Source organism: Stenella coeruleoalba, assembly GCF_951394435.1.
Source record: "Stenella coeruleoalba genome assembly, chromosome: 4".
Lineage (NCBI taxonomy): Eukaryota > Metazoa > Chordata > Mammalia > Artiodactyla > Delphinidae > Stenella > Stenella coeruleoalba.
In genome coordinates, this window is record NC_137149.1 from 13084711 (window position 1) to 13110581 (window position 25871).

Genomic DNA, 25871 nt, shown 5'->3' on the forward strand with positions numbered 1-25871 from the left:
CAAGTGCTGCTGGGCCCCATAGGATGTCTCTTACTTAAGACCACTTCTCCAACATCTGGAAACATAACTGACCTACTTAATACTTAGAAATAAACATGGAAAATTAGGCAGAACGAGGAGGGAAGGAATATTTTCCAAATGAAGACAAAACCCCAGAAGAACTAAGCCAAGTGGAGATAAGCAATCTACCTGATAAAGAGTTCAAAAGAATGATAATAAAGATGCTCAGTGCAGCTCAGTGCTTTGTGTCCACCTAGAGGGGTGAGATAGGGAGGGTGGGAGGGAGATGCAAGAGGGAGGAGATATGGGGATATATGTATTTGTATAGCTGATTCACTTCGTTATACAGCAGAAACCAAGACACCATTGTAAAGCAATCAAACTCCAATAAAGATGTTTTTTTTTAAAAAAAGAAAATTCACTCTGGCAGAAGCTAAAATTTGATACAATTACATTTAATACAGATAAATCACAATTAATAAAGCCTGTGTTGTTAAAAAAAAACATGTAAGTACATATTCACCTTATATTCAGGATATTTGCTTTCTCTTATAAATATCTGTCAGTTTTATTTTCTAATCATCTTTCCTTTCTCCACTGATCTGATGTTATCTTTATTATAAACTAAATACATACATTTGAGTTTGTAAAATAATTACAAAATGAGAAATACAGACACTTGAAAATGTTTAGAGAAAACTGTGTAACTCTGTGCTGATAAATGTGAAACTATAAGTGAAATAAACAATTTTCTATGAAATAAAAAGGTGCTCAGTGAACTCAGGAGAAGAATGAATGAACACAGTGAGCAGTTAGAAGTTTCTAACAAATAGTTTAAAAATATAAAGAAGTAAACAGAGCTGAAGAAGATAATAACTGAAATAAAAAATACACTAGAAGGAATTAACAGTAGAGTATATGATACAGAGGAACAGATGGGTGAACTGGATGACAGAGTAGAAGAAATCACCCAAACTGAACAAAAAAAGAAAAAAAGAGTTTTTTTATAAAGAGGACAGTTTAAGAGACCTCTGGGACAACATCAAGCATAATAACATTCAAAATATAGGAGTCTCAGAAGGAGGAAATAGAGAGAAAAGGGCAGAGGAGTTATTTGGAGAAATAATAGCTGAAAACTTTCCTGACCATGGAAAGGAAGTAGACATGCAGTTCCAGGCAGCACAGAGAGTTCCAAAGAAAATGAATCCAAAGAAGTCCACACCAAGACACATTGTAATTAAAATGGCAAAAATTAAAGATAAAGAAAGAATCTTAAAAGAAGCAAGGTAAAAGCAACTAGTAGCATACAGGGGAACTCCCATAAGGCTATCAATTGACTTTTCAGCAGCAACTTTGTGAGCAGAAGGGATTGGCACAATTGATTCAAATTGATGAACATACCAACCAAGAATACTCTACTCAGCAAGGCTATCATTCCAATTTGAAAGAGAGATAAAGAGTTTTACAGACAAGCAAAAGCTACAGAATTCAGCACCACTAACCAGCTTTACAAGAGATATTAAAGGGACTTTTCTAAGTGGAAAGGACTACAACTAGAAATAGGAAAACTGTGCAAAGAAAAATCTGATTCGTAAAGACAAACATACAGTAAAATAGATCATCCACTTATAAAGCTAGTAGGAAGGTTAAAAGACAAAAGTAGTAAAAACATCTATTTCCACAACAAGTATTTAAGGGATACACCCCACAAAAAGATATAAAATGTATCAAAAACATTAAACATGGCAGGGGATTTTAAAAATGCAGGGTTGTCAGAATGGTTTGATCTTAAGGGATCATCAACTTAAAATCATATATGAATGAATTTAAAATATATATTATTTATTATATATATATCTTTATAAATATAATTATATATGAACCTCATTGTAACCACAAACCAAAAATCTGTAATAGATATGCAAAAAAGAAAAAGGAATCTAAACACCAAATTATAAACTCTAGCACTAAAGATAGTCATCCATTAGATCACAAGGATACAGAGCAAAAAAAAGGAAGAAGAAAGAACCACGGAAAGAACCAGAAAACAATGAACAAAATGACAGTAAGTACATACATATCAATAATTATTTTAAATGTATTGGACTAAATGCTCCAATCAAAAGACTTAGAGTGACTGAATGGATACAGAAAGAAGAACTATATATATGCTTCCTAGAAGAAACTCATTTTAGATCTAAAGACACAGAGATAGAAGGTGAGAGTATGGAAAGAAGTTTTCCATGCAAATGGAAACAAAAAGAAAGCTGGGGTAGCAATTCTTATATCAGACAAAATAGAGTTTAAAACAAAAACTGTTACAAGAGACAGAGAAGGACATTACATAATGATAATGGGATCAATCCAACAATATATAATAATTGTAAATATTTATATCCCAACTTAGGAGCACCTAAATATGTAAATCAAATATAAGTAGCCATAAAGGGAGAAATTGTGTTGAGTTACACAATAATAATATGGGACTTTAACACCCAACTTACATCAATGGAAGATCATGCATCCAGACAGAAAATCAATAAGGAAACACTAGCCTTACATCAGATAGACTTTATTTATATGTACATCTATGTATATATATGTATGTATAAAACATTCCATCCCAAAAGCAACAGAATAAACATTCAACTACATATAGAACATTTTCCAGGATAGAGCACATACTAGGCCACAAAATAAGTCTCAGTAAATTTAAGAATATTGAAATTATATTAAACATCTTTTACAATCACAATGCTATGAGACTAGAAATAAACTACAATGAAAAAACTACCAAAAAAAAAAAAAAAAAACAATGGAGGCTAAGCAGTATGCTACTAAACAACCATTGGGTCACTGAAGAAATCAAACAAGAAGTCAAAAAATACCTGGAGTCAAATTAAAATAGAAATAGAATGGTGGAAAAGCTTTGGGAAGCAGGAAAAGCTGTTCTCAGAGGGAAGTTTCTAGCAATATAGGCCTACCTAAGGAAGTAAGAAAAATCTCAAATAAGCAATCTAACCTTACACCTAGAGGAACTAGAAAAAGAACTAATAAAACCCCCAAAGTTAGTAGAAGAAAAGGATCAGAGCAGAAATAAATGTAATAGAGACTTTAAAAAAATAGAGAAAATCAGTGAAACTAAGCTCTGGTTCCTTGAAAAAATAAACAAAATTGATAAACCTTTAGCCAGAGTCATTAAGAAAAAGAAAGGACCCAAATAAAAGCAGAAATGAAAGAGAAGTTACAGATTCATATTTCTGTACTGACAATACAGAAATATGAAAGATCATAAGACATTACTGTGAACAGTTATACACCAATAAAATGGAGAACCAAGAAGAAACAGATAAATACCTAGAGATGTACAATCTAGGTACAAGACAAGGATGCCCACTCTTACCACTTTTATTCAACATAGTATTGGAAGACCTAGCCACAGCTATCAGACAAGAAAAAGAAATAAAAGGTATCCAAATCAGAAGGGAAGAGGTAAAACGTCTACTATACATAGAAAATCCTAAAGATGCCACCAGAAAACTACTAGAGCTCATTAATGAATTCAATAAAGTTTTAGGGTACAAAGTTAACATACAGGAATCTGTTGCATTTCTATACACTAACAATGAAGTATCAGAAAGATAAATTAAGGAAACAACCTCAATTTACCTTCACATCAAAGAGAATAAAATAGCTAGGAATAAACCTACCTAAAGAGGCACAAGACCTGTGTGCCAAAAACTATAAGACATTGATGAAAGCCATCCAAGCACTAAATTCCAAAAGTTAAAGTTTGGAGAGATGAAAATTCCACTGAGACTGAGAAAGATAGAAATACTGTACAGAATAGTTTAAAAAAAAAATTCCAGAAGAGAATAAGCAATAGGTGACATTTACATTTTACAGATTGGGAAACTGAGGCCAAAAGAGGTTAAGGAACTTGTCCAAAGTCACATAGCTAATGAAATGAGTTACTGGTTTCAAATTCAGGCAGTTTGGGTATAGGCAATATGCCTGTAACTATTAAGGGTTCTTTTTTTTTGTTTAGTTTTTGTGTTTTTTTAATTGAAGTATAGTTGCTGTACATTATTATATAAGTTACAGATGTACAATATAGTGTTTCACAATATTTAAAAGTTATACTCCATTTATAGTTATGATAAAATATTGCCTATATTCCCTGTGTTGTACAACATATCTTCTTAGCTTATTTTATATCTAATAATTTGTACTTCTTAATCCAGTATCCCTATACTGCCTTTCCCCTCTCCCCTTGCCCCACTGGTACCTGAGGTTATTGTCTTGTGACTTATTTGATGAACTTCGTTTTCAATAAATATGTTTTAAGATTTAAGATTGCGTTTTTCTAGTTTCAATGGAGATTGTAGTATTAATAGATAATTCTGTTTAAATTATTTTAGAGAGATGGATGCAATTCCTTTGGGAAATTTTTACTTTGAGGTGTGTTTATTATAAATAATGTTTTCTGGTTATAATTATATAAATTCAGTGTTTCTAAGTTTTTCTGATATTAAAAAACATTTTTCCTTCTAGGAGTACATCATTTTGACATAAACACCTAATCAGTCTTTTAAGTTGAACCTTTCTATGCCTTTTTTTTTTTTTGGTGTAATTTCAAAGCATGAAATACTTGTAATTTACTTTAATGTAAGGTTCAAGTTGAATTTAAGGCTTTCAGAGTTATGGTCAAGCTTATGTAAGAAAGTGCTGGCAAGTAAATCCTCTAGTCTTGATTTCATAACCATCAAGAATTTTATTCTATGCTTTATAAACTGGAATGAGTGAGAAATCAGATGAGTTTTGTGAAACACAATGAAGAAATTAACAATAATCTACAAGATTTAAAATTCCCTTTCTATTTAAGTAACTAGATGAAATTATCATATTTAAAATTTTTTAGGAATGACTTGTCAATTAATAAGGTATAATTTCAGAATTTTACCTCTTTAAAAAATTAAAATCTTCCTAGGACAAACTGAATTATGTATGTTTGAATTAATTATGACAAATTTAATTCATTCACAATCGTGATATATTTTTTCTTATAGCACATTATTTAATGGTTTTAAAACACTTCTAGATTTAGAGGTTGACTTAAAAATGATTTTTGTGTAAATAGTGATTTTTTGACCCAAATGTTTATTTAGTTGACCTGAAACAGTAATTACTATTACCAAAATTAGATTATTGTTAACTGTTTGTTCCAAAGGTTGCACAGTGAATTAAAAGATGCTGTTGAAAAGCAATTGGAAGCCATTCCCTTTGGCACAGAGATGGGAAATGAGATATGTACAGATGATGAAACAGTCAGGAATCTTCAAGAACAACTACAACTGGCCAATCAAGTGAGTGATATATGTATTGAATTATGTCCTAAATAAACAGAGTTTCTAAAAAATCTATAGTCAATCATTATTTATGAATGATAATAACAGAATATTGAAATTGTTAGCATAATGATTTTCTACAGTTTGCAAAATAGTTAACAGGTAACAAAGCTTATAATATGTGCCCTCCCTGTATGTTATAAATGTAGTTGCCATGTATATATTTTAACTGAATCATAATTCTTTTGGCATGATTTTTTAAGTGTTATAAAATATTTTAATGCCAAAGAAAATTTTTAAAGAAAAGAATCAATTATCCACTTGCCTAAATTTACATTTTTCATTTTCCTGTGTTTTGTTTTGATACTGTTTTCTTCAATTTTCAAAGATTATAGAATTATATTTTTCTAAAGTTATGCTTCTTTTAGAATTATACTTTTTCTCCTTTTTTCCTCCTTCATGGTAATTGAAATATTTGAGAAGCTATATTGTATATATCCTGTTTTCAGCACCACAATTTTTTTTGGTTATATGTAAGGGAATTTTATTTTAATTTACAATTTTGCATCCTAGGTATCTCATATCTTTTATGGATTTTAATCCCATTCTTCTACCTTCCTGTGTGCCTCAGTTTCTTCATTTTATAAATGGGGATTAGAAATACTTTATTACAATTTTGATTTTATACTTATCTATGAAAAGTCATTTTTTTATTCCTTGTAAATTTGGTTTTGGAATTCTTTGCTTTTGAAAGTGATATTTTAAGTTAATCGGATAGGTTGAATCTACCTTGATAAGGAGCATTATGTAGCACTGAACTCTTTTTAATGTGTAAAGGGAAGGAATTTGAAAAATAATAGAGGCAAAAATAATGAGAAAAGCATGTTCTTTACTCTGTTCTAGACTAGTATTTCAGAAAGGATTTATTAATGTTGACATATAAATAAATGAAAATTACTGTAAACTTATAAATGCTTTCTAACAAGGTATTAAATATGTCCTTTGAAAGCTGTGGCAGAATGTGCATTTCTTATTACTCTTTAAAAATATTGTGACAGACCATATGTAAAAGTACACCTTCAATATAGACAATGATTATTTGTCAGTCATACCTCAATAAATCCAAAATTTGTTTAATGTATAAAAAGAAAAAAGAGTGCAAAACTAGATAGGATTCATTTTTTGTTTTCTTTTCTTTTTTTGAAACTACAAATCTTATGTCTTAAAAGCATCTCCCTGTAGTACTTTTGTTGCTATAATTTCTTTTTGTTGTTGTTGCTATAATTTGTATTGCTAAATTTTGTTCTTTGTTTTTTTAAACCACACTTGTTCTCTCTTTTCTCACCTCTTTCTCCTCCTATCTTCTCCTGTCTTTGCCTTTCTCCATCTTCATCTTACTTGGTATATATTATTTTTCTGAAGATGGGGTCCTACCTTTTTGCTACATTTTGGATCATTACTTCACAGAAGCTTTGGTGAGGTACAAGTTTGACCAGTCAAAAATGAAAAAGGAGATTTGTTAAAAACAAATTTTGCCACAATATCTGCAATATATTTTGTATATTAAGTATGGAATTTTAACTGAGTGAGAGTTTTGGCAATTTTATAAAGTATGAATAATAGAAAAATGTTAATAAATCCATAAAATAGTAATGTCAGATGTTAATTCTGCTTATTACTTATTCATACATGTTTATTAAATTTATTATTAAGTTCTAGTAAAACATATACAATTGTTTTGGTATCCATCACTAGATTGAAAGCCCTTTGTGTCATGCGTGAAGATTAGGTGAATCCAAACTGAATAAATTTAAAACTCAATAAAATACAATTTATAGTAGAAAATTGAGAGAAAGAGGGAGAATTCTTTATTATATTATGCTTTATTAAAGTAATAAGTCTAGAGAATTTAACAGAAGATTCAAATACCTTCATCCATTCCACAGATATTTATTCGGTGTCTATTATATATGAGGCACTGTGCTTAGTATTTATCATATACAGTGCAGAATGTTGGCTCCTACTTTTGTGAAACACACAAGCTTTTGGAAGAAAAGTTTGGCCAAACTTCTTGAGTTTGGTCCCCATTCTACTTTGTAGCTCTATGATCTTGGGAAACTTCTTTGTGCTTCACCTTCTTCATTTATAAATGGAGATTATAATAATTCTTATTTTATGGAGTTCTTATGGTAATTAAAATTTTGAATCCCCATTAAGCACATAGGGTAATGCCTAGCACATGTGTGAGTTCATAAATCTACCTATTATTTTTATCATCTTTATCATTATTATTACTAAACAGCATGATAAAGCAGAATTAAAATTAGGTGCAAAAGGTTCTGTGTATCTCAAGTATAGTTGCTTTGGGAGCCAGTAGCACTAGTACAATATCAAGTACCTAACTAAATATTTTTAGTTTGGAGTATTTTGTTCTCCTATAATAGTGTGATTTGTAAAAATCTTTCTGGAGGGCAGTTTGGCAGTAAGAGCCCTAGAAATGTTCATATCCTTTAACCAATTAATTAGATGGTGACATCACATAGATTCTAGGAATCTGTCCTAAGAAACAGTATATAAAAATATATGAATAAATATATTCATTATAGTAGTGTTTTGATAGTGAAAAATTGGAAGTAGTTTAAAAACCTAAAAATGTGGAATCACTTACATTGTGTTTTTTCCAAATGATGCGTTATACATTAGTACAGTGGTTCTCAAATTTTGGTGTGTATCGTAATCACCCGAGGGCTTACTGAAATAAAGATTGTCACCCCCTCCCCCAGGTTTTTGATTCAAGAAGTCTAGGATATGGCTCAGTAATTTACATTTCTCACAGGTTCTAAGGTATTGATGCTAGTCCTTTGAGAACCACTGGCTTAGGAGAATCTGGGCTTTCTTTGTAGTCCAGATGACTCTTACCATCAGGCACATTTGGGAAACTGCAGTCTTTTGAGTTATGAGGCATTTTTATGACTATTCTATTGAAAAGAAAGCAGTCTTAAGGAAATAAAATGAATTGTACAGGGTCATTCAGCCAGAATTAGAAATCCAACCCAAATTCTGGCTCCAGATTCTGCTTTTGTCTACATATTTTTAAACTACATACATTTTAGGCAAAACTAATCAATAATTTTAAAAGTCAGGATAAAGGTTATTTTGGGAGGATTGTAGTATCTGTAAGAAAGGGGCAACTGGCTTCTAGCTGCTGGTAATCATGTTCTCTTTCTTGAACTGGGTGCGGGTTACATGGGTGCACTCACTGTACAAATTTATGATTTGTGTGTTTCTGAATGCATGTTATGCCTCAGAAATAGTTTCCTTAAAGCTTATAAGTGTATATTTATTTGAAATGTATACTCATTTTATTCCAAAAATGCATATCTTTTCACTACACCTTCTTACCTACTTACTAAAACTGAGAGAATTAGCTCTGACCTGGGATTTAAAAGCTTGGGCTTTAGGGACAAAGAGATGAAGGTTTCTTCTTAATTCTGTCAACAGCTTGCTGAGGTAACTATACTTCAATTTTTAAAAAGTAAATGCAAAAAAGAAAAAAAGAGAATAATGCTTTTTATATGCTAGCTTAAAGTTTCTCAACCGTTTTGGTTTCAGGACCCCACTTCAGTATGCTTAAAAATTATTGAGGACTCCAAAGAGGTTTTTTTTGTGTGGGGTATTTATCATATTACTAATTAAAACTAAGACATTTTTAGAAACAAATGGGAGCATAAGAGTGCATTTTAGTAGCCATCAGAGCAATGACAACATCACACAGTACATCATATAAACTTTGGAAAACTGTACTGTACACTCATGAGAGGATGATAGTGAAAAAGGTAAATAATGTCTTCATATTATTATGAACAAAATTTTTTCTTCAAGGGTCCCCATATCACTTTTGAGAATTACTATATTGAAAGAATAGTTAATGACCTGAAAAAATTCTCATTATAAAATTCCAGGTAAAAAATAGACAATACAAACAGCACACTATGTGTTTCCCAGTTTTTTTAAAGAAAAAAAATACAGAATTCTCCCCCCCAAATCACATTTATAAACAAGACTACATCCAACATTCATAAAGATGTTTATATCCAGATGTTAGCAGTATTTATTATCAGGTGCTAAAAAATATTAGGTAATTTTATTTTCTTCTCTATTTTTCTGTACTTTCCTAATTTTCTATGATAAACATTTATTACTTTAGCAGTCAGAAAAAAACCTCTTGTACTTTACCAGGGACAGTTTTCATCAGTAATTTCTATGGCTTACACTTTCTGAAACAAGAAAGTGATTGAAGGGTTTTAATTTTAGCTATTAAATCTGAATAAAAAGAAAATTTCAAAGTAAGGAATTTTCATCTTTAGGTTTATTCTCTAAATAATTTTTTAAATTAATTTATTTATTTATTTATTTTTGTCTGCGTTGGGTCTTCATTGCTGCACACGGGCTTTCTCTAGTTGCAGCGAGCGGGGCTACTCATCGTTGTGGTGCGTGGGCTTCTCATTGCAGTGGCCTCTCCCATTGCGGAGCACGGGCTCCAGGTGCACGGGCTTCAGTAGTTTTGGCTTGTGGGCTCTAGAGCGCAGGCTCAGTAGTTGTGGCGCATGGGCTTAGTTGCTCCGTGGCATGTGGGAACTTCCCGGACCAGGTCTCAAACCTGCGTCACCTGCATTGGCAGGCAGATTCTTAACCACTGTGCCACCAGGGAAGTCCCTCTAAATAATTTTATTTACAACTTTATATCATCAAAAATATTTCAACTATACGATCTTAGACAAGTTCTATTTTTATTTTGTGACTTTATATACAAGAACTCATTCTGTAAAAGAATATGATTTATTTGTACTATGCAGTAGCGTGCTGATAATTTAATGAGTTCTGAAATGTTCTTCTTTTATAGGAAAAAACTCAGGCTGTAGAACTCTGGCAGACTGTTTCTCAGGAGCTGGACAGACTACAGAAACTTTACCAGGAACATATGACTGAGGCCCAGATTCATGTAGTTGAAAGTCAAAAACAAAAGGTAATCTTGGATTTCATGGTTTTCTTGTATATCAGTAAGAAGTTGCATTCTGGAGAAACTCAGTTTTGGAGAAGAATGCCTAAGTCTCTACCGCGTTATTTATGTTGGGCAGTAAATTGATCTTCAGTGGTTAGAAATCTTTTGAACACATAAGATAATCAAAACTGTGCCTAGTGTGCATAGGGTTTTATAATGTGATTAGCAATGATAGCTGTATTTAGTGTTAATAAGCAGCTCTAAGATTATTATGTGTAAATGGATCTCCAAAACTTTTATATTCTTGATTTTTTTACCTGGTTAAAAAAGACAAAGACTAATCATTAGACCATGGACAGTGAAGAAGCCTGCTCAAATGTGATGACAACACTTGTGAAATGAAAATGTTAACAACCTTAAATGTGACCTTTTACTAAAATGTGAAATTTGTCTAACATAAATTAAGCAGAATAGGATTTTACAATAGGAAGGCTCTTAATGGTTATTAAGGACTTCTTTCTATCCAAAGCAAGAATCATTTTATATTCTTTTAAAGTGAACATATAGCTTTTGCTTTATACCTCTGTTGACAAGAACGTACTATCTCACAAGACCATCCATTCCATTGGAAAATCTACCTCCCTTATCTTTCCATTGATTCTTTTTCTGCTAGGTACATTGAAATCTATGGAGAAATTCCAATTCTGATTCCTTTCCTGTGGATTTTTGAGAAGGCAGCTGTCTAAATATACTGGTTATCATGCCTCTCTTCAACTCTCATTTATAGACTTTTCAAATTCCAGTTTATGACTGTTCCTATTATTATCACTGTAACTAGGAATTTCTACCTAAAGAAGTCATAATAATACTTAATGATGCTTTGCAGCTTACAAAATGATTTTTCTGTACATGCCCTGGTTTGAAAATAATTCACATGTAGTCTGTGCCGTAACCCTTACCTCTGAGATCTGGAAACTGTTTCTAATATAAGTTTGTTCTTTTAAGGCTGTTTCTTCATTAGGTTAATCAACTAAGCCATTGGGTTTAGGGAATTTTTTTCCGCTTGAATAAGATCATTCTTATGCTATAGCTTTGCAATTAGGGTTTTTTTCTTTCCTTTTTTTTCTTTGGCTGTACCTCTCAGCAAGTGGGGTCTTAGTTCCCCGACCAGGGATTGAACCCATGTCCCCTGTATTGGAAGGCGGATTCTTAACCCCTGGACCACCAGGGAAGTCCCTGCAGTTAGGGTTTTTTTGTGTTTGTTTGTTTGTTTGTTTGTTTTTGTATACAACTTAACAAATAATACTCTGTCCTTATTTCCCTAGTTATCCATCAATCTTGAAATCTGTCATCTGACATATGATGTTTAATCCGATCATAACAGATAATCAAAAAATTTAAAACTTGTGGGGCATTCAAGCCATGAGAATTTTAAAGAAGGAGGAAAGGCACAATAACTCCTGTGCTGTGGTTTGTACTGTAGGTTTTGAATAGGTTTGAATATTGTTTGTCAATATTGGGTAAGGTGTCTCTAGCATATCTATCTACTAATGGATTGATTTCTAGAAATAATGATTTCACATAAAACATAAATAGCTACATTAGTTTCCACATTGCCACCTTATTTAATTTTGTAATCATTAAAAAATTTTTATCTTTTTATTTCTTCAACTGTTAATTCACACAGTACTTGTGAGAAGAAATACAATTGATGTCATCTAGATTTAGGCATAATGATTTTAGCCTTGATTTTAGTTTAATTTTAAGTATGGGTTGCAAACAAAATGCTATTTATGTATTCCCTCTTCCTACTACAGGATCAGCTGACCAATTTTCAACAACTGACCAAGCAACTTCATGTAACTAATGAGACCACAGAAATGGTAAGTGAAAATATCCATTTAATGCACTTGTTATATAAACTAGAAATTGTCACTATAAGTAATAATGTTTATTTTTGCTAAGGCAAATCAACAAGAAAAAAATACTTGAAATTAAAATAGGTAAGCAGTATTCTTTTCTTTTTATCTGTCTTTTTCTTTCACATTCAGCAGCATGACATGAGGGTTCACGCTGGTTTCCAGAGATTTAAAGCTAACATCTATCTGAAATATATCCTAATCTGAAAATACTCTTAAGAGTCCTTGGTAAGATTTCCTGAGAGTAATTTCGACTGTGAGCTCCTCAAGAGTAGGACTCATGCTTTGTTCTTAGTATTTCATCTAGAACATAGTTAGGTATACACTAAGAATGGTGGAACTTTTAGACAAATGGTAACCCAAATCCTTAAAAAAAATAGAACACTAAGAATCATTTGTTAGTTGATTGACCACCACTCACCTAAATTGCTACACCTAAATTTCCCTTTAATTTTCTCCCAAAAGAAATAAAATTAACCTTCCCAGATCTGCTCTTTATCTTTCTCCCCACCTCTCACTTTTATTTTCTTATTCTCTTCCTTTCCTTCTTGGAATTTTATTTCACCTCATTGTTGAATAATAGGATTATGACATCCCAGGTAATTTCCTCTCTTTCCTTTCTTCATTTTGCTTAGTTTCCCTGCTAATTCAGAATTAGCAGCGTAGTACCTAATAAAAATGTCTTTGTTTAAGAGTGGAGTTGTGCCATCAAAGGTAAGTTTATCCAATTTTATCGTACTTAAAAAAACTTTCTCCTTTAACATGTAAAAAATTATTAAATAAATTTCTCCCTATTTTACTTATGTTAACATTTGGAATTTCTAATCACTTATAATTTTTGATAATATACTTCTTAGAGTTTTAAAATAGTATTAAAGTACTCCAAAATAAAATGATGACTGACTTCCATAATTAAGAAATCCTGGGCTTCCCTGGTGGCACAGTGGTTGAGAGTCCGCCTGCCGATGCAGGGGACGCAGGTTCGTGCCCCGGTCCGGGAAGATCCCACATGCCGCGGAGCGGCTAGACCCGTGAGCCATGGCCGCTGAGCCTGCGCGTCCGGAGCCTGCGCTCCGCAACGGGAGAGGCCACACAGTGAGAGGCCCACGTACCGCAAAAAAAAAAAAAGAAATCCCGTTTCTACATGACATTAATAGTTTAACCTACCATAACATTTGTTTATTCTTTTTTTCAGTATTTCCTAGAATTGTGCAGATTACATAATCCTTTGGTATTTTGTACCACAGGGCCCATATTTTATTATATACAGCCCCAAATCATTCTGATATAAGTCATAGAAAAACATTTGAATATTTACAGGACATACTTTAAAAATTTCTAAGGCATTCATAGTTTTAGGCCAAAACTAAGAATAATAAGCTATGGATACAATAAAAGTGATAAGAAAGTGACAAGTTGGATTAAGCATTGTGTTATAAAGAGCAAAGAAAAGACTACCCTGGTTGTTAAAATAGAGGAAATTGGCTAAGAGAAATTTTTAAGACTTGAGTTTTTCTTAATGTATCAATCGTTAAGGTATTAAACATGACTCTACTAAGTGTAAAGGAGGTTTAAGTGATAGTAAAGATTTTGTAAAGTCTCAAAGAGCATTCAGAGCATGGTCATAGGAGCAAGTTTGAGTCAAAATCAAATAATTTCCATCAAAAAGTTTTCTGATTACATGAATAAACTCATGAAATGAATAGGCTCCTATAGATGTATAATAAATTGATGAGTATATAACAAATAAATAAAATCTTTTATAACCAATGTACTTCAGTGACATGCAGAAGGTAAAATGCCCTGACCCGAATGGTACCTAAAAATACAACTTTATATTTATTTATCTTTATTGTAGATGCAATAAGAGTTTACATTTCCTAGAAATTCTCTTTACTGAAATCATATTTTTCTTGAGACTTACTCATCTCTATAAAGTAACTCAAAAATATTTGTTAATTGCATACTAAGTTCCTTCTACTGCTATAGTTTCTCTAGTTGCAAAAGAAATGTGTATCTATCCACAAAGCCCCTGTCTAGTTGGAAAAACAGAAATGACATATGAAATAATCGGTGAATAAGGCGCTAAGATAGATGATTGAAAGGGATTCTCTGAACCTTTATGAATCTCCAGATTCTATAGTATAGGTATAGTATATAATTTTTTTGTGACCGTAAATACAGAGCATCATAAAGCCATATTCAGATGCAGCTGTTGAGCTCTTCCTAGGCTTGCTAGCAAGTTATGTGTGTTTGTTCCCAACACCAGCTTCTTAAAATTCACGATTCTAATTTATACTTCTGCTAATTACTCTACATAATCTACCTTTAAGGTGCTCCCAAATAATAAAAATCACAAGCATTAATTATGCCAGTTCCAAGACTATATATAGTAAAACATGAATGGTACATTATAAACATTATAAAAGGGAATCAATTTGGTCTGAAGTCGTTGAGATAGCTTTACAGGAGAATTTGAAATGATATTAAAGATCATCCTTTCCCTCAAGTGATATAGGCATCCTTCTATTAAATGCTTTACAGTTTAGATGATCCTCTAGCCTCTGCTTTGAATATCTCCTGTAAGAGATCTTGTCATTTCCCCAAAGAGCCTGTTCCTTTGAACTCTGATTATTAGAAAGCTAAAATCTCTCTTACCAGGCTTCCTCCCACTGACATATGGTTTTATCTTTGGGAGTAACATAGAACAAGCTCAATTCTTTTTTAAGTCAACCCTTCAATTATTTGCATATAATCATATGTCTGTTGTAACTCATGCCCAGTGTTACAGTTTTTTGTTTTAACTTTTCTGGTGTGGTGTAATTTACCTACCTTTCATTATTGTATCCCTCTTTCTCTGCATGCCATAATTGGTCTCTTAAATTGTGGTCTGTGAATTGAATACTAAATTCTGTTCTGGAGTAGTTTACTTCCCGAGATAAAGATAAAGATGCAGTCCTCAGACTCTCTTTCATGTCTCAGTTAAGGCATTCATTCATTCACTCATTCATTCCTCAAAGGTATAAGTGCTTAGAATGTACTGAATCATGTGCTAGATGCTGGGAGTTCTGGGTGCAGCTGGTCTTCGAAAACAGTCACATGTTGTAGCCAGGAATATACGTAGACTTTAAACATAGTACTTAAGTACGGTGCAATGTGCATTGTAAAAGTATATGTAAAGTTTTATCAAAATGCAGAAAGGAAGCAATCAGTTTTGCCTTAGAGTGACCACACAGGTTATGCAGGGATGAATGCTGGCTGAATGAGGACATCCCAAGTAGAGGGAAATAGAAAAGTGTATTAAAAATATGAAGTTGGGGTAAAACCAGCACTTAGAGAAGATAATCAATTCCCTTAGAAAATTTTATGCTACAGTTGGAAGACTGCTTCATAACTTACTTTAGCATTAGCAGACCCGGAGGAAAGGGTTCCAGAGCATGTCATTTATTTGGGAGATAATACCATGAAAAACCAGTAGGGGAGTGGAGAAACAAGACTAGGAAGGGAAGAGAAGGTAGCCAATAACGGGTTTTTAACAATCAAGCAAATTAACACTGTGGGTAACTGAAACTTAATCCCACTGCTGAACTGTGGAAGCCAGTAAAGAAACAGCCTCAGTTATTCCACCACAGGGCATGGGAGTTGGGGATTTTTACCCACCAATTCCATTCGGTCATTGTTTTGGGGCTCTTACAGAACAGGCTGGGGGCATGAATTCTACACCACCTATATAGCCTTCTGCATAGTTTGGTGAGCAAAGGAGGCTCAGAAGGTCAGAAAAAGCCAGAGGATACAGAAATGCAAATGCAGGTAGTTTGAAGTGAAGCAGGTGTCCACTGAAGTAGTGAAGGCACAGAAAGATGGCCAGGGTTATATTTTATCATTAAAAAATCTAATTATTATTATGACTTCATTTCATTTATTTCTACTCATATACCCTGTAGTTAGTCTTTAAAGATACAGTTTTAAATGTTCTGATACTGAATGTTTCTATTTTTTTTCTTTTCACAGACTAATCAACACTTTTTGAAAACAGTAACTGAACAAAATGTGGAAATCGAGCAACTCCGAAAACAACTTAGGTATTTTCAAAAATGATTTTTGTTATTTTATTAATAATTACTTTTCTTCAGGGGAAGCACTGGTGTCATAATTTTTCCCGTGAGTGTTTTTATTTTTTCCTCCCTTTTAAGCTGCTGTCAGTAGCTTCTTGTGTGCATGATCTTTTGGGACAAGAAGAAACTGAAATCAAGACTATCAGTCAGGCAACAACTGTAATACATATATGTGAAGGGCTGTTCCATGATGGCAAAACTAGTGCTTATGGAAGAAAGTCAGTCCTCTTCCTGGGACTTCTGGGAACCAAGCCAGCCCCTCCATCAGCCCCCAGGGCCTTGCCTTCTGAACACCCCAGGGCCCATTGGCCTCTGGACACTGTCTTCCCACCAGAGCCCCGCCCACCTCCGGGGGCTGTCTGTAATGGCCCGCAGATCCCCAATTCCCGGATCCCCTCTTCCCCACTGCCAGGCAGGGGCAGAATAAATGTTTATACGGATTTTAGAGCTCAAAAAAAAAAAAAGAGAGAAAGAAAATCAGTCCTCTTAAAAAATTTTTCTACACATATCTTTCTTTGTATTCTCCCATAAGCAGACCCTAAGAGTTTGAAAGCACGTAGTTTATTTAGAGGTAATACCAGTAGAGGTAATACCAGGAGAGGAGTGGGGAAGTGAGATAGGGAAGGGGAGGAGAAGGCAGCCAATAAGGGGTTTTTAAAAACCAGGCAACTTAATACCGTATGTCTATATTATGGTCCAGTGGTTTAAAAATCATTGCGTCAATAGACTTCACGGGAAAAACTCTAAATGACAAAAAAAACATTTTTTCACATTTCATTCCCCTTAGTCATAATACTTAAAATTCAGAAGCTTAGTCATATAAGGTTTTTTGCTGTGATTCTGTCATGTAGAAATATCTTTAAATTGTAATGTAAATTTATATTTTACAAAACTTGTAAGTTACTGTTTGTTAAATGAACCTTGCTATTTATTTTTCCCACCATCATGTATTTTGCCCTGCAAATGCATTATATTGGTTTTGTTTTGAAGGAAAACTTATTTCACGAAATTATTTTTTATTTTACAAAATTTTATATACCAGTTTTCATATTTTTCTCTTATTACCTTCATGAACTTTTAAATTTAATTTAATAAATTTACCTTCTTTTCCCCTAGCCATTTTTACTTGTTGGCTCTTATTTAGTTCTTCTTATTTCTTTCAAAGTTATTGATTTTGCAATTTAAAATACTAATGATTTATATAATTGCAAGATCTTCTTCCTCTTTTTTTCAAAATAGAAGTGGCTTTTTAAATTATAATAGTAATAGTAATACTTTAGATAGTATGAAAATATATCAAATTGCAGTACAATTCTGACAGTAAGTTATTACAGACTCCACAGGTTAAGAGCACAATCCCCAATGTGACTACACTCACTCAGATGCCAGCCACAAGTTCAGGGGTCCCCAGGCCACTCATACCTCTGACCAATTGAATACAAATGTGGGTGTTCTCACTAACCCCCAGGCTCAATAGTTCTTGAAAATGGCTCAGAAAACTCAGGAAAGCACCATACTTGTGATTAAAATTTTATTATAAAGGACATAAATCAAAACCAGCCAAAAGAAGAGACTTAACTGGGTGAGATCTAGGAAGGTCCCAAAAGCAGAGCTTCTGTGTCCTCTGCCCATGGAATCAGGGTGTGTCAACATCCTGGCACAGCAGTGTGTTCGCTAACCAGGAATCTCACCTAAGCCTCAGTGTCCTGAGTTTTTATTGGAGTTTCATTATGTGCATTTGACTTATATTCAATGTAAATAAATTTATATTATAATTAAATAGTATTTATAATGACTGCATCATAGAGCAAAACCTTATATGAATAAGCTGAATTTTAAGTATTATGACTGATCGAATGAATAATTGATCACTTGACTGAACTTAGTCTCCAGACCTTCTTCCCTCCCTGAGAGTCAGGAGGTTGGGCCTATATCACGTGGCTCAAAGCTCCAACCCTCTAATTATATGGGGCCTACCGTGAGTCATTTCATTAGCATAAACTTAGGGGTAGTCCCAAGTGCCTACCATGAATAACAAAGATACTGCTATTACTTGGGAAATTCCAAGGGTTTATATTCTCCATCCTAGAAACTTAGACAAAGACCAGACAAATTCTTTATTATACAACTCTTTTTAAGTGGAAAATAAAAATCTCATAATTCCATTATTTAGAGTTAACTATTATTAACTTTTTAAATGTATAACTTAGGTTTGTGTATTTAAGTATTTTAGTTTAAAAAAGGGGGGATGATATACACACTGTCTAATAGCCTAATTGTTTTTTCTTATAGATTATATGAATATCATATCAATATTATCAACCATAACATTATATAGTATACTATTACATGGATGTGCTATATTTATTAGTTAAATTCTTATTCACTTTCCACTGTGAAAAAGGCTACTTCTTCGTTGAACATTACAATTAGAGCAGTTTTAGAACAGTAAATACATAATAGTTAGCCGTAAGTTAGTCTTGGGTGTTATTATTGTTTATTGTTATTATTAAATAAAATTTTAGTACTACTAAAGAAATTAAAGTGAAACTTATCTAATTAAGACATTTAAAAGAAAGGCCAACTTGGTTGAATGTTTTGTTATACATTTTTTTAAACTTCCTTTTAAAATTGTTTTATGATAAAAACACTAGACCCTAAAGCATAAACTGACAGAAATATAAGGCGTGGCAGAACAAGTCCATAATCATAGTAAGGATTTTAAATCTTTAAGTGACTGATAGATATAGAAGATATGATTTATGTGATTAACAACTTGATCTAACAGACATCTCTGAAACATTGAATCCATTTATTTAATAAATATCTAGCAAGCATCTACTATTGCCAGGCTCTACACCTGGGGTATATCAATGTATAATACAGTTGAAGACTTCTGTCCTTTTGGAACTTACATCCAGCAGGAGCAAGCAGACAATAAACACAGTATCTCAGTAGGTTAGGAGACAATTAGTGCTAGAGAAGAACAAAACAAAACAAAAGATCAGGATGAGAGATCTGGAGTGCTAGGGACAGTGGTGAAGTTGCAGTTTATTTTTAGTAGAGTATTCAAAGTAAGCCTCCCTAAGAGGTTGAGATTTGAACAAAGACTTGAAGGATGTGAACAAATAATCCATGCAATACAGGGAAAGTGTCTAGAGTAAAGAACTTGCCATTGCAGAGGTGGAAATGTGCTTGGGGAACAGCGAGGAAGATAGATGCCTCTTATCTATTTCTGAGTAACAAACCATTGCAAAACTTGGTGACTCAAAACAATAACTTATTTAGATTATGATTTGGGAGAGAAGAGAACAGGCTTTCTGGTCTGGGCCTGCAGGGCTGATATCTACTGAACTTGTCTATTTGTCTCTAGCCAGCTGGTCGGTCTGCTAGCAGCATGGTCTGGTAGTTGGCAGCAGATGATAAACCTGTCTGGCAATTGGCAGTCTCTTCACCAGGTCAACAAGGCACATCTTACTTCTTCACTTGGCCATTCCCCAGAATAGCAAGAGAGCAAATCCCAACGTACAAATACTTTCCAAGTCTCTCTTGGATCATATTGGGTTGACCAAAAAGTGCCTTTGGTTTTTAAATAAGAATAAAAGACACATTTTTCATTTTCACCAAAACTTTATTGAACAACGTATTCACCCTTTTGTTCCACTACCTTCTGCCGTTTTTCAGGCAGCTTCATAATTCCATCTTCCTAAAACTTTTTATCTTTTTGAGCAAAGAACTATTCCAGATGTCTTTTACAGTCCTCCAGGGAATTGAAGTTCATTCCATTAAGAGAATTTTGTAAAGACTGAAATAAATGGAAATCTGAAGATGCAATGTCTGACGAATATGGCAGATGAATCAGAACTTCCCAGCCAAGCCGTAACTGTTTTTTGCCTGGTCATCAAAGAAACATGCGGTCTTGCATTATCTTGATGGAAGATTATACATTTTCTGTTGACTAATTCTGGACGCTTTTCATCGAGTAATGCTTTCAGTTGGTCTAACTGGGAGCAGTACTTATTGGAATTAATCGTTTCGTTTTCCGGAAGGAGCTCATAATATAGGACTCCCTTCCAATCCTACCATATACACAACATCACCTTCTTTGGATGAAGACCGGCCTTTGGTGTGGTTGATGGTGGTTCATTTCACTTGCCCCATGATCTCTTCCATTCCACATTATTGTGCAGTATCCACTTTTTATCACCCGTCACAATTTGTTTTAAAAATGGAACGTTTTCATTACTTTTAAGTAGAGAATTGCATGTGGAAATATGGTCAAGGTTTTTTTCACTTACGTGGAACCCAAACATCAAAGCAATTCACATAACCAAGCTGGCGCAAATGATTTTCAACGCTTGATTTGGATATTTTGAGTATTTTGGCTATCTCCCGCATGGTATAACATTGATTGTTCTCACTTAATGTCTCGATTTGATCGCTATCAACTTCAACTGGTCTACCTGACGGTGGAGGATCGCCCAGCAAGAAATCTCCAGCACGAAACTTCGCAAACCACGTTTGACATGTTCAATCAGTCACAGCACCTTCTCCATACACTGCACAAATCTTTTTTGTGTTCCGTTTTTACCTTTTCTGAAGTAAATAAAGCATACTATGCCAAAAATGTTGCTTTTTTCCTTCCGTCTTCAATATTAAAACGGCTACACAAAAATTCACCAATTTTGATGTATTTTTTTAAATGCACACTGATACGACAGCTGTCACAATCTAATAAAATTGTTTCAAATGAAGTTAAAGACAACTAAGTGTTACTAGAGCCATCTTATGGAAAAAACTGAACGAACCTTTTAGCCAACCCAATTTTTGGTAATTTCTCATGGCAAAGCAAGTCACATGGTGAACCCAAATTCAAAGGATAGGGAAAAAGATACCCCTTTTGATGGGAAGATTTTCAACATCATGTTGCAAAGATGTGAATAAGAGAGGGAAGAATTTTGGACCATTTTTACAGTTTCTCACGCTAGTATATCTGGAACACAGTAAAGTAGGAAGAGGGTAGTAGGAGATAAGGTCAGAAATGTTACAGACGGTAGGAAACAAGGTGATATGGGGCCTTGTAGGCCATTGTGAGGACTTTGATTTTTTACTATGGATGAAATAGAAATAGGTTTTAACAGAAGATTGACATGATCCGATTTATATTTTAATGGGATTGATCACTCTGACTGCTGTATTGAAAATAGACTTGTAGAGAGGCAAAACATGGAAGCAGGGAGACTCGTTCCAGCTGGATATCAGTTAAATACCCAAAGTAGTTTATGAGTGTACATGTTCTGAAAAATGTTAGAAATAATAACCTTAGTAACTAAAGAGAAAAAAAAGGTTTAACTAGGTGTTGAGTTATAGTAAACATTATTATTAAAAATCAATGGTGAGAAGATGGATCAGTGCTTTCACCTGTTCCTCCTGCTAAGAACAACTAAAACCCCAGGACATAAATACAAAACAAACATAGGAAGACCGAAAGGTGGAGAGAAGAAAGCAGATTGGCTAGGTGCCTCAGGATCCAAGGAATGACACTGTGGTCAGTTCCCTTGACTTTTTGATTTGAGTTTGTTTTTGCTTTTTTGCCCCATATATCCCAGAGTTGGAACAGAAGAAGCCAGCAATTTGACAATACCAACAAGGCACAGACCAAAAAAGAAAAGTGCCAACAGAGACTTTCTCCTTCTAGCCAAAGGACCAGGAAAGGAGAAGCCAAGCATGACAAAAAACTTTGAACAATCTCTGTACTCTAGCCAGGTACCAAAGGAAAAAAACTATGTACCCACCTGTACCCATCCTACCTGTACCCACCTGTACCCATCCTAGAAAGGCCTAGTAGGGAGTTTGGACTTCTACCTCTACCTCGCAGTAAAAGACAGCACCTTATTCCCCCAAAAGAAAGGTATCAGAGGAGATAAACTAAAATAATCTAAAACTTATTTGTTAGGTTTCTATCAAAGTCACTCATCATGCCAAGAATCAGGAAAATCTCAATTCAAATGAAAAAGACAATCAGTAGACCCAACACTTAGATGACAGAGATGTTAAAATTATGTGACAGAAATTTTAAACAGCCATCATAAAATGCATTAATGAGAAATTATGAATAAGCTTGAAACAAATGAAAAACATTCCCAACAAGGAAATGGAAAGTCTCAGCGAGGAAATACAAGATATACAGATGAACTAAACAGAAAATTTAGTTGGTTGGGAACATTAAATTCTCTAATGAGAATAAGTCTTCCCATATTTTTAAAATCAGTCTTAATAGAGTTCATATTAAAACCCCTATAGTGTGTGTGTGTATGTATGTGAGAGAGAAACTTGGTAATCCTAACATCATGAAATGGTAAAGTGTCATTTATGAAAACAATTCTATAGAAGAGTAAAATGCAATGTTATTTACAAGAACTTGAGTTTGGCAACATAGAACGGAAGGAAGAATATATGTATAGTTTAGTACATGACAGAGGTGGCATTATAAATCAGTAGGGAAGCAATCATGTTAGGAATTGTTGCTATCTATGGAAAAAAAAAGTGTGAAGTTTTGCTTTTCACATTTAGGCATTTACATGGTTTTATGGATTAAATAAGTAAATGTAAAAATCAAAAGCTTTGCAGATTTTAAAATATCTGAAAATCTCCCTTTAATAAATTTTGCTAGGGAAGTACTTCTTAATCAAAATTTAAATGCAAGCCAAAAAGGAAAAGATTGATATATTTGAGTATGTTAAAATGTAAAACTTCTGTTACAAAAATTAATATAAGTCAAATGAAAAGGCAGCCCACAGTCTGTGAGAAGACATTTGCAATGCACATAACTGACAGCGTATTAGTGTTGAGGATACATTACCTAAGCATCAATAAAAATAAAAATCCATAGACTATTGGGCAAAGGATATGAACAAACATTTCAGAAGTCATAGCAGTCAGAAAAATGCAAGTTAAATAATGAGATACTACATCAGACCCAGTTATCAATGTCAAAAATATAATGTGGAGTGTAATAACAAGGTACAAAAGAAGACTGCAGTATCATGCAATTCATATACATTTCAAATGTTTTAATCAATAGTGTGTATTGATTATGTATATGTATGTTTTAGTTATATATATATATTTAGTTATATATTCATATTCTCATATATAGTAAAATAATTTAAAAGTATGTGTGTGTACATATATATACACATTCGTATATATATAGTGTGTGTGTGTGCAGTGCATATGCTATTAAAGAATTAAATAAAAACATTTCCAGAAATAGTATGCCCTAATTTCAAGTTAGTGATTATGTCTAATGATTGTCTACAAGTAGACTATTTGTAGAAGTAGGGAATTATAGGTGGCCTAAGTGTCTGTCACTAAGGAAATGGATAGTAAAATGTGGTAATTGCATCCCATGGAATACTGTGCATCATTTAGAAACATGTATTTACATGTAAAGATGTAGAAACAGCAGCATAGGTAGATCTAGAAAACAAGGTTTATATTAAGAAAGTAAAAAGAGATATGGATCTATAGTACAAAAACACATACATGCAAATAACAATGTATGTTTTACCAGTATATGGATATATCATATTTTAATGTGAACCTACAAAATGAAGGGGAATGAGAGAGCGATTGGGAATGAAGAGGAAAACAACGAAAATAAACAAATAAGAGCAGGTCTTTCATAGCTAATGGTCATGGGTAGATAATGGGGTTATGAAAAGAATACTGTGATTAACTCAACTCTGCACTCAAGGTTCAAAAAAGAGTAGAAGAAAAAAGAGAATATGAGAGTTATGGTATATGTGGGATAAGTCTGGGTGTGGAGATTTTGGAAGGAAAATGAGTAAGGAAACTGGTTCATAACGACCTCTATGATATGATGATAATGAAAATAGAAAATAAAAATGCAAATAAAAGGCTATATATAGAGAAAATGGTGATATTGGGCTAAAGGACGGGAAAAATCATGAAATTTTATGGCTAAAGTTATCTTAATCATTTAGTTCAAGTTCCTAAATTTATGGAAGAAAACCAAACTGAACCAAAGTCTCAGAAATTGTCTTGTCCAGGGTTGCACCACAAATTCGAAGAGGAGCCAAATTAGAACTTGCATCTTGTAATTGCTCATCTAGTGCGTTTCTAAGCCGGACTTTCTGACAGTATTCACAACAGTAAGGTTGATTGTTAAAGAAAGAATGATGAGTGGATACATTGTTTTTTGACAACTGTGTCATTTGACTTTTGGACATTTGGGCCTAAAGATTATAAGTTGGAGATTAACAAAGATAGTTTGGGTTTTCTAAAGCCTAAAATGTCTTAAGTGTTTAATTGTCCATGAGCAACTTTGCCATAATATTTACTGACAGTATTCCATAGCTTAACACTAAGCAGTTCAGAGTTGTATACATAAAACTATGCTTGCTTTTCCTGCCACAGATTTGAAGGAACATAAGGATAAGCAGATGCTTCTTTTAGGGAAAAGGATGTTGCTTTCAAGTTTGACAGATTCTGAATGATGGGCATATTGATATTACCAGAATTTAAGTTTTGAGATGCCCTATATATCCATGCCAAGAATAACTACCTTAGAAACTCTTTAAACACTAGCTTTGTTTAAGTTTGTACTTAAACTGAAAACATATTAGTTTCATTTGTTGTCTGATGTTATGGTGCAAAAAAAAAATGAGAATCATGTGAATTTATAATTAAAGCTTTTATCGTCTTCCTTTTTGAGAGTTTCTGCTGATACCCTATCATAGCAGAGAAAACTTGTCAGCCTAGTTTCAAAGAATCTTCATTCACCTGGTCCTTCCCAACCCTCTAGTTATGTATAATAGTCATTTTGCTGTTTCTCATGGAAGAACTTTTGGTTCCTTCCTGTTTGCCTTTGATCATTATTCTGTTTTGTAGAAAATTTACAATTTTATAAATCTGGTTAAAACTTGCCTTCTCCAGGAAGACGTCTCTGGTTCATTCCGCCAGATTTTTACCCTTCTTTTCTTGTGGATATACTGAGCATTTATTCATTTTAACTGAGATTGTATGCTGTTTTTCTTCAGGTGATTTTTTTGTCATATATATTTGTTTATAATGTGTATCTAGCTGAGTTATGGAAATATTTTTCAAGCCATATGTGCTCAGATTTCATATCTGCCTTTTAAAATCTTTGAAGGAAAGGATTTCGTTTGCGTATATCAGGAATATATACGCAATATATATCAGGAATATATACGCAATATATATCAGGAATATATACGCAATATATATCAGGAATATATACGCAATATATTCCTGAATTATCAGGAATAACCAATATTACCTTTGTAAAAGAATGTACTGTAAAGATTGACTCTAAAGCATTTGCACAGGGGTTCATATTATCCTCTCATCAGAGTGGCATTATCAGAATATTTATTAGAAAAAACTTTTAGCCACTAAGGAATGATCTCATTAGCAGCCATAGATAACTGTTTTCATATAA

The 25871-nt window shown here is 33.3% G+C and overlaps 1 protein-coding gene across 2 annotated transcripts in view; it reads left to right on the top strand.

Moving 5' to 3' along the window:
* SCLT1 (sodium channel and clathrin linker 1) overlaps positions 1 to 25871 on the top strand; it is a 256303-nt gene that overhangs the window by 87896 nt on the left and 142536 nt on the right. For both annotated transcript variants that reach the window (XM_079919329.1, XM_079919328.1), the window contains 4 exons: positions 5231 to 5366; positions 10252 to 10374; positions 12168 to 12233; positions 16281 to 16351. In XM_079919329.1, coding sequence (XP_079775455.1) covers positions 5231 to 5366; positions 10252 to 10374; positions 12168 to 12233; positions 16281 to 16351 — 396 coding nt within the window. The remainder of the gene's footprint in view (positions 1 to 5230; positions 5367 to 10251; positions 10375 to 12167; positions 12234 to 16280; positions 16352 to 25871) is intronic.